The sequence below is a fragment of the Xyrauchen texanus genome, chromosome 25 (assembly GCF_025860055.1).
Source record: "Xyrauchen texanus isolate HMW12.3.18 chromosome 25, RBS_HiC_50CHRs, whole genome shotgun sequence".
NCBI classification, from domain to species: domain Eukaryota; kingdom Metazoa; phylum Chordata; class Actinopteri; order Cypriniformes; family Catostomidae; genus Xyrauchen; species Xyrauchen texanus.
The window spans coordinates 18,384,636-18,399,785 of record NC_068300.1 but is presented as its reverse complement, the minus strand read 5'-3'; the positions used below and the strand labels follow the sequence as shown (position 1 = coordinate 18,399,785).

General features: G+C 38.0%; 2 protein-coding genes and 1 pseudogene across 2 annotated transcripts in view; 1 reads left to right on the top strand and 2 right to left on the bottom strand.

The window, feature by feature from the left end:
• The window catches only part of LOC127618395 (la-related protein 4-like), a 36,203-nt gene extending 31,407 nt beyond the window's left edge, over positions 1-4,796 (bottom strand). Inside the window, 3 exon segments of the mRNA XM_052090821.1 lie at positions 41-70; positions 73-166; positions 4,185-4,796. Coding sequence (XP_051946781.1) covers positions 41-70; positions 73-166; positions 4,185-4,298 — 238 coding nt within the window. The 5' untranslated portion in view covers positions 4,299-4,796.
• The window catches only part of zgc:158263 (ceramide kinase family protein), an 867,176-nt gene that overhangs the window by 736,253 nt on the left and 115,773 nt on the right, over positions 1-15,150 (top strand). The window lies entirely within an intron of this gene.
• On the bottom strand, positions 7,786-14,268 carry LOC127619041 (ATP-dependent 6-phosphofructokinase, muscle type-like; annotated as a pseudogene).

Genomic DNA, 15,150 nt, shown 5'->3' with positions numbered 1-15,150 from the left:
GTTCTCTGATGCTCACTAAAATTGTGTAGATATCTCCTACCTTCAGCCATATTGTTCTGGGACCAGGGGAGGCCTCAGTGCCATCCACAGGAGCCTCGCTTTGTGTCGCAGGGATCTCTTGCCACACTTTGGCATTTGGATTCAGACCAGCTCCTTTAGCTGTGACCTGAACAAAATTACATTTATAAGTGGAAAATACATTAGATCCAATACAGGTTTGTTTGAAAATATACAGGAACCATTTTTCAATGCAGGTCTGCATTGTCAGAAGCATTTTTATTATTATTAAGGGTTAATATTTGCCACTGGGATTGGCTTTATTTTATTGCAATTGTTTTTTTCTAACCATATACACCATGCTGTATGTTTATATTACACTTGAAATATCTTTATTTATGCCTGTTAATTATACACAACCCTATAAACCTGTATTTTAATAATTAAAGCACACTGCAGGGCTCTAGCTGTTCGTTTATCATTTAACCACAATAAATGATTTATAGCATTTTAGTTCTGAAGAGGAAAAACCGATCATCTTGTCTGAAGTGCACAGGTCAGTTTATCGCTACAGACACGACCTGTAAAACGCCTCATTGTTGCCATTACCTCAAGGTTTGTTTACATGTCTTGAGTGACACTGAGAGGCAATGACAGACTAAACCACTTCAACGGCTTTTCCTTGACACCGCTTCACCTAAAAAGTAACCTAAAATATTAAGTATTACTCAGTGTGGAGGTCAAGCGTTTTACCAGACATGAAAGTTGCATACTTCAGTCAATGATATTTTGAACACGTTATCACACCATAACCCAGCTGATACAACAATGTTTACACATCCACTCTGTTTTAATATTTAGCTTAATACATTTACACGTTTTGTTAGGTTAGTTAGTTATCACTTCTGTCTGCTTTCCCTCCAAAAAAAAAAAAAAAAAAGCAGGGGAAGCTAATCACCCCAACTCACCTCGAGAAATAAAAGCATTTTACTGTCAGCCTATTTAAACTTCGACGTAAAGGCAAAGCTGTTTAAGGGGTAGATCTCGTTGACTCTTTTACGCTGCTCCTGGCTAGAAGGACCGAACCGGATTTATATGACTCCAGCGTCTGGCAACCACTGGTCATGCGAGACCCTTCAGTCAATATACGTATATACACACACAGCGCGAGGCGACTAGAAGCACATGGGCGCGTGTCTTCCGCACATGAACCGCCAAAGCGACGTTTTACTTCACGATTGGTCACGAGGTCTGTAAGTCAAGACTGCATCGCGTGGGGTTTCTCTGGTAGAGTTTCGATCTTTCCCTCTGCCAGCCAGACAAAGACAGACAGATCCGTTAAAACCTGCAGACAGCAACAGCTCCTCGTAATAACAGACAGCTGTTAATCCTCTGTTTCCCCACACACAATTTAGGTGCTTACAGTGAGCTGAGGCAGCAAAAGTCTATAAATTATTTAAAGGAAAGAGGAAGTGGGGGAAAATAAATAACATTTGACCAGACTTTACAGGTTCACCAATGATATAATGCCTCACATTGCCATGAAGTTATTGGCTGGTAATATTATTAAAATTTGTAATACTGAAAAACAATAACACAGCTAAACTGCTATCCTAGTACTTACAGCTGTTAAAACAGCCAAATAGCACTGAAAACAAAACAGTAAGAGATATTTTTCTTCTTACTTGGCATAAATAAACACGGTTATAAAAATAAGCTTTTTACAATAGTCACTTACTAAACTCTTAAAGAAATATTATGGGTTCAATACAAGTTAAGCTCAATTGACAACATTTGTGGCACAATATTGATTAACACATAAATTTCTACTGGTCTCTCCTTTTCTTAAAAAAATAAAAATAAATCCGGGTTCCATTGAAGTACTTAAGGGCCTTTAAAGGTCAATATATGCACACTGGTATTGGCTTTTTTTATTTATCTTTTTGACCAAAATTATTTCCTAACCATATACACCAAGCTGTGCGTTTTATATTTATTTGAAAAATTATGCCGTTAATTATAAACAACCTAACTAAGCCTTTGTTTAAATAATTAAAGCACACTGCAGGGCTCTAGATTTTCCTTTTTCAGGGTCAAAATCTTTTTACCTCAAAGACTGATTTAAAGATGCACTCAGTAACTTTTGTCTTTGTGTCATCTTGGACTCACACTGACACCTAGCGGCTTTGATGCAGCATCATTTAAAATCAATAGTTTTCAGATGCCATTATAGAAATGTAGTTATTTTTTTTATTATTTATTTATTATTAAAGTGTCTTGCACTTACATGCCCTGCCCTTAGGCATAAAAGACACTAATGACATAAAACAAACATATTACACAGAAATGACCATCATACAAAGCACATAGGAAGACGACCATCATAAAAGATACGACCATCATAAAAGATACATCACCATCATTTTCACAATATAAACAAACAAAACAAGACAGTGTAGTATTCACTGTCAGCCATGATTACTTTAATCAATGAGTGAAAGTGTCCAATAACAGGATGGTTACTGAGATTAAGCGAGTAGTTTTTGACTGGCCATGTGATTCTAACATGGGAGCCCCCATGTAGAATAAAACAGCTTTTATAAGGTTACTTGACATTTCCTACATATATTGCAATATATATTAATACATATATATTTCATGTCTTTAGGAGCTTTTTAATGAGGAAAAATGACTGAATGCACCTTTAAAGCATTTTAGGTCTGAAGAGGAAAAACTGAACATCTTGTCTCAGTGTGCACAGATTCCTGCAAAAAATGCCAATATAAACAACTTTACAGCTCAAATAATACTCACATTTCACAGAAGAATTTACTTTATAAGATTATAAGCTACACATTTGTCTTTAAACCCTCCAACAATTGGCCCCATTCACTTCCATAGTAAGTGTCTCAATGAAACCCAGATTTTTGCTTCTTTAAAAAAAAAAGAAAAAAAAAAAAAAGGTAAAAATCAATATCATGCCACAAATGCTGTCGATTGAGCTTAATTTGTATTTGAACCCGGAATATTCCTTTAACATAATAACTTAGATTAGCATGAGTGAACAGCGGTTTCAGCTCTCTGTAGGTTCCCACGTGCACGTTTACGGTACGTTAAAAATGGCTTCAAATTGTCCAGCTACAATATATAATATCAGGCCATTGCCTTTCACATGTACACGGGGGCGCCATTGAGAGCAACCACCTTCTAAAAAAAAAAAAAAAAATTTCCCGATAAAATCTCTCAAAAGCAGCTGTTAAGCTTGGTGTGCCTTCAACACAAACAATACTAGAAGACCCTTCACGATACACGTACAAATGAAGGTATCGGCTATTTCTGGAGGATGTCAGCCAGAAAGAGCCCATTTACGTCTTTATATCGATATTCTACGAAAAAAAGTCGCAAACGGGTCCTCCCAACCAGCAATGCAGGAAATGTTTCATGCATTCAAAAGAACGACAGCTTGAAGCCAAAACACGTTAAAACAAACGTTTGTTCTTATTGTTACTCAGAAATAGAGATCAGCCAAAGGCAATGTTGAAAACCAGTAATGTATGGAGTTCGACGGTTCTTGTTGGTTTGAACTCTGCGAGAGTGGAGAAAATGTGTGTCACATGACTGCGTAAATAAGCTTATGAACGGCGGGCACTGAATGCATCTATGTGAAATGCTAAAGTATTACTTTAGATAATGAGTGGAGTCGACAGTAGTCGAACAACCTTAAACCAAAGTGAAATAAAATTAAAAACTGCTCTCGTCTCGTTTGCTAGCATATTTGCTAACGATTTAGCCGGCTAAACCCCTGTCATACTCGACATCATTTAATCAGCACGTCTGTGTATGGCAGAGTAAGAGAGGGAATATGGAAGAGACCAGCAATCTTTAAACCACAAACATGTGCCTTTTACAAAGTTCAGTCTCAGATTAGAGATGTCTTTTGTAAGCGAGCCAGCTAAGAGATTAATGAATCATCCTGTCAATTGCCAACAAGACGGGTCTTCGACGACATGGCCAACATGTAATTTAGGTGACTCCGGTGTGTGAACGGACCGATGGCCTTATATAGCGAGCGATCATACTTCCTTTGACCCTATTTTTAATAAGGGCAACGGCCAGAGACCGATCATCCAGTTGGGGAGGGGTGCATTGAGGGGTTAACATGAACAAACCGAGAGGCCCCGACTTACCATGACGCCTGAGTCTCCCCCGGTCCCGGGTGTGATCTCGTCCTCCCCACGGATTTTGGGTCCCGGCTCAGCCTCCACCTGCAGCTGCTGCTCTCCGCCCTGATCTGAACTCATCGGCCGCTCCTGGCTCACGCGCCTCCGTCGTTCTCTCCCAGCTGCCCCTCACGAGTCACCTCTTTTTTGCTGATCGAGTAGTTCGCTAATACACCAGAATATGCACGGTAGCCTTAAATTTCCAAACGGTCCGGTTGAAGAACCTAAACTTACTTAGTGTTCGGTAATGATAGCTCAGTGTTTGAGCCACCGAATGGGTTATTTCTTCTGCTGACTAGCTGACTAGCTATCTATCTATCTATGCATCGACAATTACGGCGCAAGCTCCGACGTTGTTGCACCAACGTACGAAAATGACAGCGCGAGCGCGGTAAACAGCAATTTCGTTTCTAACGCGCCTTCCTCGCGATTCACACAAGCGGCATCGCCATGGGGTGCATTCATAAACGGGCGACCGAAGCGGACACACGGTACACGCACCTTACATATGAGTAGTCAGACATTAATACAGTCCGCCACCGTCCCACACTCCTCAGCGACCCCTTGTTACCCTCTGAAGTTGATCTGCTCAAATTCCGGTTAGTGCAACGGAAAACAGGAGGCTGCCTGTCAAAATACAAGCCTTTTCTCTACGTACGTTTCATTTCAGGACACACTCCAAAAAGCTTTCTTGTTTGATTTATCCTTAAAGAGAGAGTTCACCCCAAAAATTTAATTCTCTCATATTTTACTAACCCTCATGCCATCAAATATGTTTATGACTTTCTTCTGCCCAACACAAACAAAGATTTTTAAAAGAATATCTCAGCTCTGTAGGTCCATACAATGCAAGTGCATGATGAACAGAACTCCAAAAGCAGATAAACTCATAAAAGTAATCCATATGACTCCAGTGGTTTAATCAATGTCTTCTGAAGCAATCCAGTTAGTTTTGGGTGAGATCAGACTAAAATATAACTCCTTTTTCACTGTACAGTCAGCTTGACGACTTCCTTGACAATGATGATTTCAAGATGGATTACACTTCCAATAGTGCCATCTAGCGATCTCGGTGTGCGTCAAGCACTAGGAAGTGTAATCATACTTGAAATAATGATCATTCCTAGAGATTGCATTGGCAAGATGTACAGTGAAAAAAAGCAGATACATTTTGGTCTGTTCTCACCTAAAAGCAACTGGATCCCTTCAGAAATCATTTATTTAAAAATTGGAGTCTTGTGAATTACTTTTATGCTGAGTTTGGGTGCTTTCACACTTGGTTGGATTGCTTGGACTGAACCCGAGTTCGTTTCCTCCCCCCTTCCCCTGCCCCCACTGGTCTCTGTTCACATAAAAAAAAATTGCGGTCTGACTACGTCATAAATGTGATGTTTATGCTACAGAACTGGCTCCATTTTTGTTAGAAGTTTATGGAATCATTAAAGAATGGAAAGCTAACCCAGGCTCAGTCTGATTCTTAAAAAGGACAAAGATCCAAGCCAGCATAAAAGTTACCATCTAATTTCCCTGATCCAGCTGGATGTAAAAAATGTGTCACAAATTCTGGCTAACCGATTAAGTAAAGTTATGTCATCTCTTATACATATAGATCAGGTGGGGTTTATTCGGGGCTGCAGCTCTTCTGATAACATTAGGCTTTTCATCAATATTATGTGGTCAGTAACGAATGATTAGACTCCGGACGCGGTCATCTCACAAGGCTTTTGATATGGTTGAATTAGATTATCTTTATAAGATTTTGGAAATAAATGGGTTTGGAAATACTTTCATTGGATGGATTAAGTTACTTTATAGACACCCTTTAGTGGCAGTACGAATTAATTTCAGATTATTTTACTGTGGATAGGGGCACTCGGCAGGGTTGCCCTCTTTCCCCATTATTGTTCTGTCTTGCCCTGGAACCATTAGCAGCCGCTAAGAAAGGAGGATGATTTTCCAGGGGTGATGGTGTGAGGTGTGGCGCATAAGCTTTTACTTTACGGAGATTATATTTTGTTATTTGTCTCTGAACCCACTAGATCTATGCCTTACCTCCACAGAATTATCAATTCCTTTTCTACATTTTAGGGATACAGAGTTAATTGGTCTAAATTGTCTCTGACTGCGAACTGCCCAGTAACGTTTTTTCAACCAGGCGTCTTTCAATGGCCCAAACAAGGCATTAAGTATTTGGGTATTTTATTCCCAGCAAATGTATGTGATTTAGTTAGTGTTCAGTTTGACCCTTTAATAAAAAGTTCGAGTGATGTGAGTAGGTGGGCTTCATTAAATGTATTGTTGATTGGAAAGGTTAATGTTATTAAAATGAATTGTATTCCAAAATTCAACTACCTACTACAATCTCTCTTTGGGGATTTGTTTAATAGGAAGTGGGGTGGATATCAGGGCTGGACTGGTAATCTGAAATACCGGGCATTTTCCCTGTGGGCAGACGCATTTTGGGGCCGGTCAGGTGTGGACTGTCCATCGGGAGAACTGAGTGGGCCGGTGGGTCGGCCGCGAAACGTGATGAATGGGCCGTGATAAGCTCCAATGAGCCTCCGCATTATGCAGAACAGACCACAAAATGGCGTCGCGATATAAAGAAAAGGACAGTGAACGCTTCCCGTTCAGGAAGATTTCTCTTCCCAGTCCAGCCCTGGTGGATATATAGATTATTTTGGAGGGTTCTCTGGGGAGAGATTTTTTTACAATTTTTTTAGTTTTTATAACTGTAAGTGACCACTGTAATGCATGTTTGTGTTCGGGTGGATGGGGTTTAATTTATATAACTGATTCCGTAGTTTATGTTGTGTGTCTTGGTTTTTGTGGATGGAATCAATAAAAATGTTAATAACAAAAAACTGTAGTTGCACCCTAGCCACATCTGTGAAAAGTAAAGGAAAATATAAATATTTGTGCTATATATATATACTGACAAACAACTCAAGATGTTTATATCTCCATTGACAACTGCCTTGGAGTGGCTTTGGAGATGCAATTATAATTTGTCCAGCTCTAGGTCTAGGTTGTCTTGTCTGCTTAAACACACTTGCCATGCAAAAAGGGCAGTGAAAATCACTACAACAGGTTTTGAATTGCTGCAACTAAGGTAATGTTTGACCTCTCGAAATTGTAATATGTCTCTACAAGGGAAAAAATTACACCACATGCATTGCTCAATTTTGGCAACTTTGACAATGCAACAAAATACTTACAGCACTCAAAATTATTAGTAGGTTACCATAAACTCACAAACCATAGGCCTAAATAAAACAAAACAAAAGGGAACAACCAATTTATATGCAGAAATATATATAAAAAAAGTTTCGGTGACTTTATCGAAATGCCTATTTACAAAACACAATCAAAAGGGTACCAAAATGTCCCCAGAAATGTTTTTGATATATTAGCCTAAAACATGTAAAAAATGTCAAGCTTCAATAAGAATGACAAGAAACACACCTACAGATTGAGTAGTAAGTAGATAAAAACTAAGCATTAATATATAGATTCATTGTTCACCAAATAACTCTATGTGTTCTCTGCCATGATAGTGGTTTTGTCATTAGCTCTGACCTAATTCCGGCCTGAGACATCTGTCCTGAAACTGCTGTGACTTATGGCTGCAGATCTGTAGATGGATACTATTGTTGTGTTCAGAATCTTCATTTTTGGTTGAACTTTTCCTTTAAGACACGGTACAGAAAAACCTAATGTACTGTACAGTTGCAAGCAGAAATGTGTGAAAAATATGTGAACCCATTATCAGTCAAACACATGGTTCACTCAAAAAAAAAAAAAAAAAACTGTTTTGTATAGATAACCATTGTGCAGTTATGACAGCAAACATTTAGTGTGGATTACTGCTGCTTATAAAGGATCAATTAGTTATTAAATTCAAGGGTTCACATAATTTTTCCAATCTGCACTAATAATGCTTACACAATGAGATCAATAAGGATATGAAAATGTATCACTGTTTTTTTGTGCTATTTTTAAGCAGACTGTGTTAGCTGAAGATCAGATCAACTTCCAATCCAGATAAATCCATCCAAGGGACACATACTTTTTCTTGCAATTTTTTCATAAGATGCTTTAATTTAACTTAAAACATGAAAACTGAAATAGTGTTGACAAAGAGAGGAACTGTAACAGGATGGTTTTTTGACAACTATGTAACATTTGAGGGTATTTTTTGTGTAGTTTCTGTACAAGTGCTCCTCCCAACCATCATCTGGGGGCATCTCAGGAATAAACACCCAATCAGCACCACATGCAAGAGCAGTAATCAGAGCTAGGTAACTAAAACATACAGAGACATTGAACAACTACTCAAATAAATACAAGTTACTTCCAGTCATTTACTGGGAGATGCTGGCATTGAAACCATACATTGCATCAGATATTTGGGTATTAGAGTTTTGATTTTGTGATCTAGGTCTTTAAACTTCTCAAGACCACATACACTTGAATTTGGTCTTGGTCTAGCATTGAATGATGCTATAAATTTAGCACTTTCTCTTTATCACTTAAATAAAGAGGACAGCCTGGTTCTTGGTCCAACAGGTCTTGGTCTGGGGGTAAGGTCTTTGTCTGGACCTTGGCCTCCATGGAGTCTAGTCTTAAAACTCACTTTAGTGGATGCATGTACACACACACACACACACACACACACACACACACACACACACACACACACACACACACACACACACACACACACACACACACACACACACCTCCTTACCCACAGTGTCTTCCCATTCCCATGGATGAAAGCACATTGGTGGCTGTTGGTCAAAGCAGAGACATCAAAAGCAGAATTTAGGCACAAATACTTAAACAAATGAAGTCAGAGAACTATGGAAATCTTTCATTTCTGATTTTGATAAACAGTGCATATTCATGAACTCTGTGCAGTTGTGGTGATGCCACCTCAATGCGATGCAGGGCTGAGTCTGTGCAGATGGTCATGTCCGTTCCACAGAAGTCACTGTTGAAGCCCACAATATTCAGATGAGATGCAGCCTTGGCCTCCTCCTTGGTGATCTGACCTGTGTGCAAATGGAGAACATGACTGTCAATTCAGAATATTTCTCTGCTTAGGGTAGTGTATGTGAAGAATTTTTGATCATACAGCGGGTTATTATAGCTAAATTAACCACAACAGAGTGATCAGGACCCTGGTGCAAGTGTAAATAAATATATACCAAATAAATAAACTGTTATAAAATGCAGATTTGAGTTTGTAGTAGTTTCTTTAATATGTATCAGGAAATCAACTACCTGGGACAACATTTAAAGGGATAGTTCACCCAAAATGAAAATTCTCTCATCATTTACTCACCATCATGCCATCCCAGATGTGTATGACTTTCTTGTGCAGAAAGGTCTGGACACCATTCAATTACATTGTATGGACCTACAGAGCTGAAATATTTTTCTAAATATCTTTGTGTTCTGTCGAAAAAGAAAGTCATACACATCAGGGATGGCATGAGGGTGAGTAAAGTATTAGAGAAATAAATTCTTTGGTGAACTATCCTTTTAATTACACAGTTTAGCAGTCATCATAGACAAATATTTGACTTCAAAATGCCACAACTGACCGTTAAGAATGAAGTATTTAAGAGAGCTGTGTAATAAAGTTACATTAGTCAAAGCAACACTACATGTAAGATGATATGTTTCTATAGTACAGATTTGGTACAGATTAGTCTTCAGTCTTATTGTGTGGAAAGCCTTGCATGCTACCTTTACTGACTAGGTCTTTCAGCAAGTCACTCCACTCAGTACGAAATATGTTGGCACCAGTCAAACTGCCATCTCCACCAATTACACAAAGGTTGGTGATGCCCAATCTTGACAAGATTACTGGCGGCCTTAAGATAACCCTCCCTGGTCTGGAAATCCTTACAGCAGGCACTGCCAATGACCGTACCACCCTTCAGTGTGTATATTTTGTGTTTTATATATAAAAAATTACTTTTTCCTCTGCCATTGCTCAGAGTAGTTATCAGAGATTTATTGCAATCAAAAACACTATATAAGAGGAGCTTTATTCTTGGGTTAAGTTAAAGCATTTGATAGTGCAGACTTACCAACTGCAGCATCATGAACACACTCTCCCAGGTTGCGGGGCAGATACAATTCCCCCCATCAACCAATCCCTGATAACCCTGCTCACATTAGCAAAGCAGTGGACAGCCATGACACATAACGACACTGTAAACGAAACAAAGCAACAATGATTTTTTTCTATGTGCAGATGTTCTTCTACATGCTTAATATAACACATTAACTTGTTAGGTCCAGTGAGATATACACATATATATATACATTATACATATATTTACATTTTGTTATTATTAATAGCAATTGATATTGAGATAAGTTAGCAAAAAAAGCATTAAAGAAAAACGTGGTGGGTATTAAAGTACCCCTGGGGAGAAGTGAGGTAAAATCAGTGATTAAAAAGAAACTAGTAAAATAATGGCAACAAAGGTTGGAATAAAGCAGCACAGGGAGATGGTATTATAATATTGCAAAATTAGTGGAAAAGAACAATTTTATGGAAGGTATAGAAAGGAAGAAGTAATGATTTCTAGATTAAGACTGGGACACACAGGATTAAATTCAACACTTGCAATAATGGGGAAGCATGAAAATGGTATGTGTGATGAATGTGATGATTTCGAAACAGTAGAGCATGTATTCTTTAAATGTAACAAATATGATGTTCAATACAGAAGTCTTTTTAAAAATATAAAGGATAGACCAATAAATATCACGGACCTCTTGGGAAAGAGTTTGAGAGATTCTCAGACATATAGGCCTGGTTAAACCTTTTTAAAGAATACAGGACTAGAGCACAGGATATAATGTATGGGGATCGTTCTGCCCATCCTGGAGGTTGATGAGCCCAGTGTGGAAACTGGAGGAGCTGAACACGCAGCGCCAGCTGAAGCATGGGTTCTGATCCTCTGGGTTGGGTGGGGCATTACATCCTCATGTATGTATATGTGCATATGTGTATATAGGGGTGTAGTGTGTATGAATATGTGTGTATGTACAGTATGTATATGTATATGTGTGTGTGTATAATTAAAAAAATGAAATACAGATGCATCACCCATGTAAGCTATACAGTAGGTGGTGGTAATACTCCTAACGAGTGAGCGGCCATTAACAAGAAGAAGAAGATGAAGAACATACTCCAAGAATTGGGAAAAACTGTACTAGATGTCCTATCTTTATTTTGTAATGTGTAGCCTCCAATGAGGTCATAATGATTTTGTAATGTTTAGTGTCCAGAGGGCTCACAATAATATTTGGAATGCAAAGCCACTGGTGAACTTATAATGATATTGGATTGTAAAGTAACCTCATGAAATCATTCCATTTACCTTCAATGTGCTACAGACATCACACATAAGACTCGACAGTGTATGGAGGTGAATTGTTGATAAATGTAGGCGAAAGTCAAATTTGGCAACATTTGTGCAGACATCAGACCTAAATACGCCTTTCCTGGGACTTGGCATTGCTCAACATCACTTTTTGATGTTTTTCCATTGACCGCCATTGTTTCCTCCTGCTGATGGTCACAAATATGGTGGCTGTGGGGGAAAAGTGACATCACTGAAACAGGTCAATAGGAATGTACATTATGAGGTTATAATGATATTAGAACATGTAGGCTCATCTTGAGGTCATCATTTTGGAATGTATAGTACCCTCTTGAAGTCATAATGGCATAGGAATGTGTAGCCCAGATTATGTCATAATGATACAAGAATAGAATGTATAACAACAAATGAGGTAATAATGTTTTCAGAATCCTTAGTCCACTCATGAAGTCATTATGATGTTAGAATATAATATTGAATAAGGTCATGATAATCATATTGGAAATTATAGCCATCAATGAGATCATAATGTTATTAGAATAAAGCTTCTGATTTATTTAAATTGTGAAAATGGAGTTGTTCCACTTTAATGGCCATGGTTCACTATAAACACAACACATGGCATGGCAATTGAAGCATATGATTCATATAGCATATAGCCATGTACTACCCACACAGACCGTTACAGCTTAGATTTGTAAAGCATAGTTTTGTACAGCTGAGAGACCATTGACAATGTGGTATATGCAGTCATCTAATAGACAGAAATGTATGTGTAAAAAATTTGGGGACGTCAAGGAATTCTGGATTAAAGAGGATTATCGCAATCGGGTGTCAGTCAAAACACCACAAGACATGCATCTATTTGCATAATTTATTAGATGACCATTGCCAGTACACTCCAAAGAATGAATCGTTGCAGATGTTTAACTGGTGCAATGGGTTGTTATTCTCATTCATGCAATCACAGCACCAACATTAAAGTCCCAAGCTGGTGAATCTGAAAAGGAACAAAAAGAGCTGCAGGCCACCATGTTTAAACACATTCTTGTGATGTTTGGTGCTACTAAGTTTGCAGGTAAACCTTCTCAGTGATGAAATTAAATATAAAAGTAGATCTTGGCATCATTGTCATGCGGAGGAGTAATCACTGACGTGAGCTAAAGCAAGCGAGACACGAAGACATATATGTATTAAATAGAGTCCCCTCGCTCTTGCAGTAACTAAACATTTATCATAATCATGCAGCCTGTGTTATTTAGTTGTGTGCTGAATGGAAAGTCAAACCATTGACAAGACCCACGTCATGACCCTGACTAGGGTCTGACTGTTTTCACTGTCAAAAATAATAATACAAATATTATAAAATAAAAAATAGTTTTTTATAATTTGGGGTAAGAGTGTGTTTGCAAAAAAAAAAAAAAGGTTTTGTTAATTAATATTCAACCATTGATTTAAAAGAAGTTTCTTTATTCTACTGTTTTTGGCTTATGAGTTCCCTATGCTGCCATATTTTTCCCATTATGTTTTCTTTAAACAATGACTGCTTGTTAAGCCAGTGTAAGAATAAAAATAACATCAGGACAACATTGTAATCTGCTTGTACAGACTGTATTTGTAATAACAAACTTAAATCCCACTTGTAGAATTTAGTAGGTTTACATCAATCATAAGACAAATGAACTAAAATAATATAAGAAATGTGACATACACTACAGAGTATGAACATTTTTTTGACAGTTTTTGTCCTGTGATTCTTATTTTGTGAGATAAATTTACCAGTCTTTGTGCCATGAAGCAATATTTGTCCTCAAATACCCTGCAGTTGTATTTATATACTGTATTTACTCTTGAAGACAGATGTTTAGATAAACCTTAGCCAAATACATTTAAACTCAGTTTTTTCGCAATTCCTGACATTTAATCGTAGAAAACATTCCCTGTCTAAGGTCAGTTAGGATCACTACTTTATTTTAAGAATGTGAAATGTCAGAATAATAGTAGAGATAATTATTTATTTCAGCTTTTATTTATTTCATCACATTCTAAGTGGGTCAGAAGTTTACATACACTTTGTTTGCATTTGGTAGCATTGCCTTTAACTTGGGTCAAACGTTTTGGTTAGTCTTCCACAAGCTTCTCACAATAAGTTGTTGGAATTTTGGTCCATTCCTCCAGACAAAACTGGTGTAACTGAATCAGGTATGTAGGCCTCCTTGCTCGCACATGCTTTTTCAGTTCTACCCTAGGGACTCTCCAGGTGTGAGTGAACCCCACGACCCCAGCACTAGTCTTGACATGCCAAGAGGTAAACCCATCCCAGGGCATAGAACCCTTTTAACTAGTTGCTTGATCTAAACATGGAATCTAGAGTCAACACTGATTTGTTTTTAGCAGGGAGATGATGTTGTTCAAAGATTATTTAAAGAGCCAGAGCAGATGGACGATGAACAGATGAAGAAAGAATTGGATCACTCTAATACCTTGACTTTGTTGTCCGTAAGCCATTTTGCCACAACTTTGCAGGTATACTTGGAGTCATTGTACATTTGGAAGACCCATTTGCGACATAGCATTAACTTCCTGGCTGATGTCTTGAGATTCTGCTTCAATATATGTACATCATTTTCCTTCCTCATGATTCCATCTAATTTGTGAAGTGCACCAGTCCCTCCTGCAACAAAGCACCACAACAACATGACGCTGCCACCCCCATGACTCATTGTTGGGATGGTGTTCTTTGGCTTGCAAGCCTCACCCTTTTTCCTTCAAACATACCGATGGTCATTATGGCCAAACAATTACATTTTTGTTTCATCAGACCAGAGGACATTTCTCCAAAAAGCAAGATCTTTGTCCCCATGTGCACTTGCAAACTGTAGTCTGGCCGTTTTATCATGGTTTTGGAGCATTGGCTTCTTCCTAACTGAGCAGCCTTTCAGGTTATATCAATATAAGATTTGTTTTACCGTGGATATAGATACTTGTCCACCCGTTTCCTCCAGCATCTTCACAAGGTTCTTTGCTGTTGTTCTGGGATTGATTTGCACTTTTCACACCAAACTACGTTTATCTCTAGGAGACAGAATGCGTCTCCTTCCTGAGCGGTATGATGGCTGTGTGGTCCCATGGTGTTTATCCTTGTGTATTATTGTTTGTACAAATGAACATGGTACCTTCAGGCATTTGAAAATTTTACCCAAGGATGAACCAGACTTGTGGAGGTCCAAAAAGAGGCACAGAGTTTGAAGGTAGGCCTTAAAATACTTCCACAGGTACACCTCTAATTGAATCCAATTAGCTAAAGTAAGAAGCTAAAATTAGGCTTGACATCATTTTCTAGAATTTTCCAAGCTGCATAAAAGGCACAGTAAACTTGGTAAACTTCTGACCAACTGGAATTTTGATATAGTCAGTTAAAAGTGAAACAATCTGTCTGTAAACAACTGTTGGAAAAATTACTTGTTTGTATATATATATTTAAAAATCAATCAAATGAATATGTTTTTATAAAATAAATA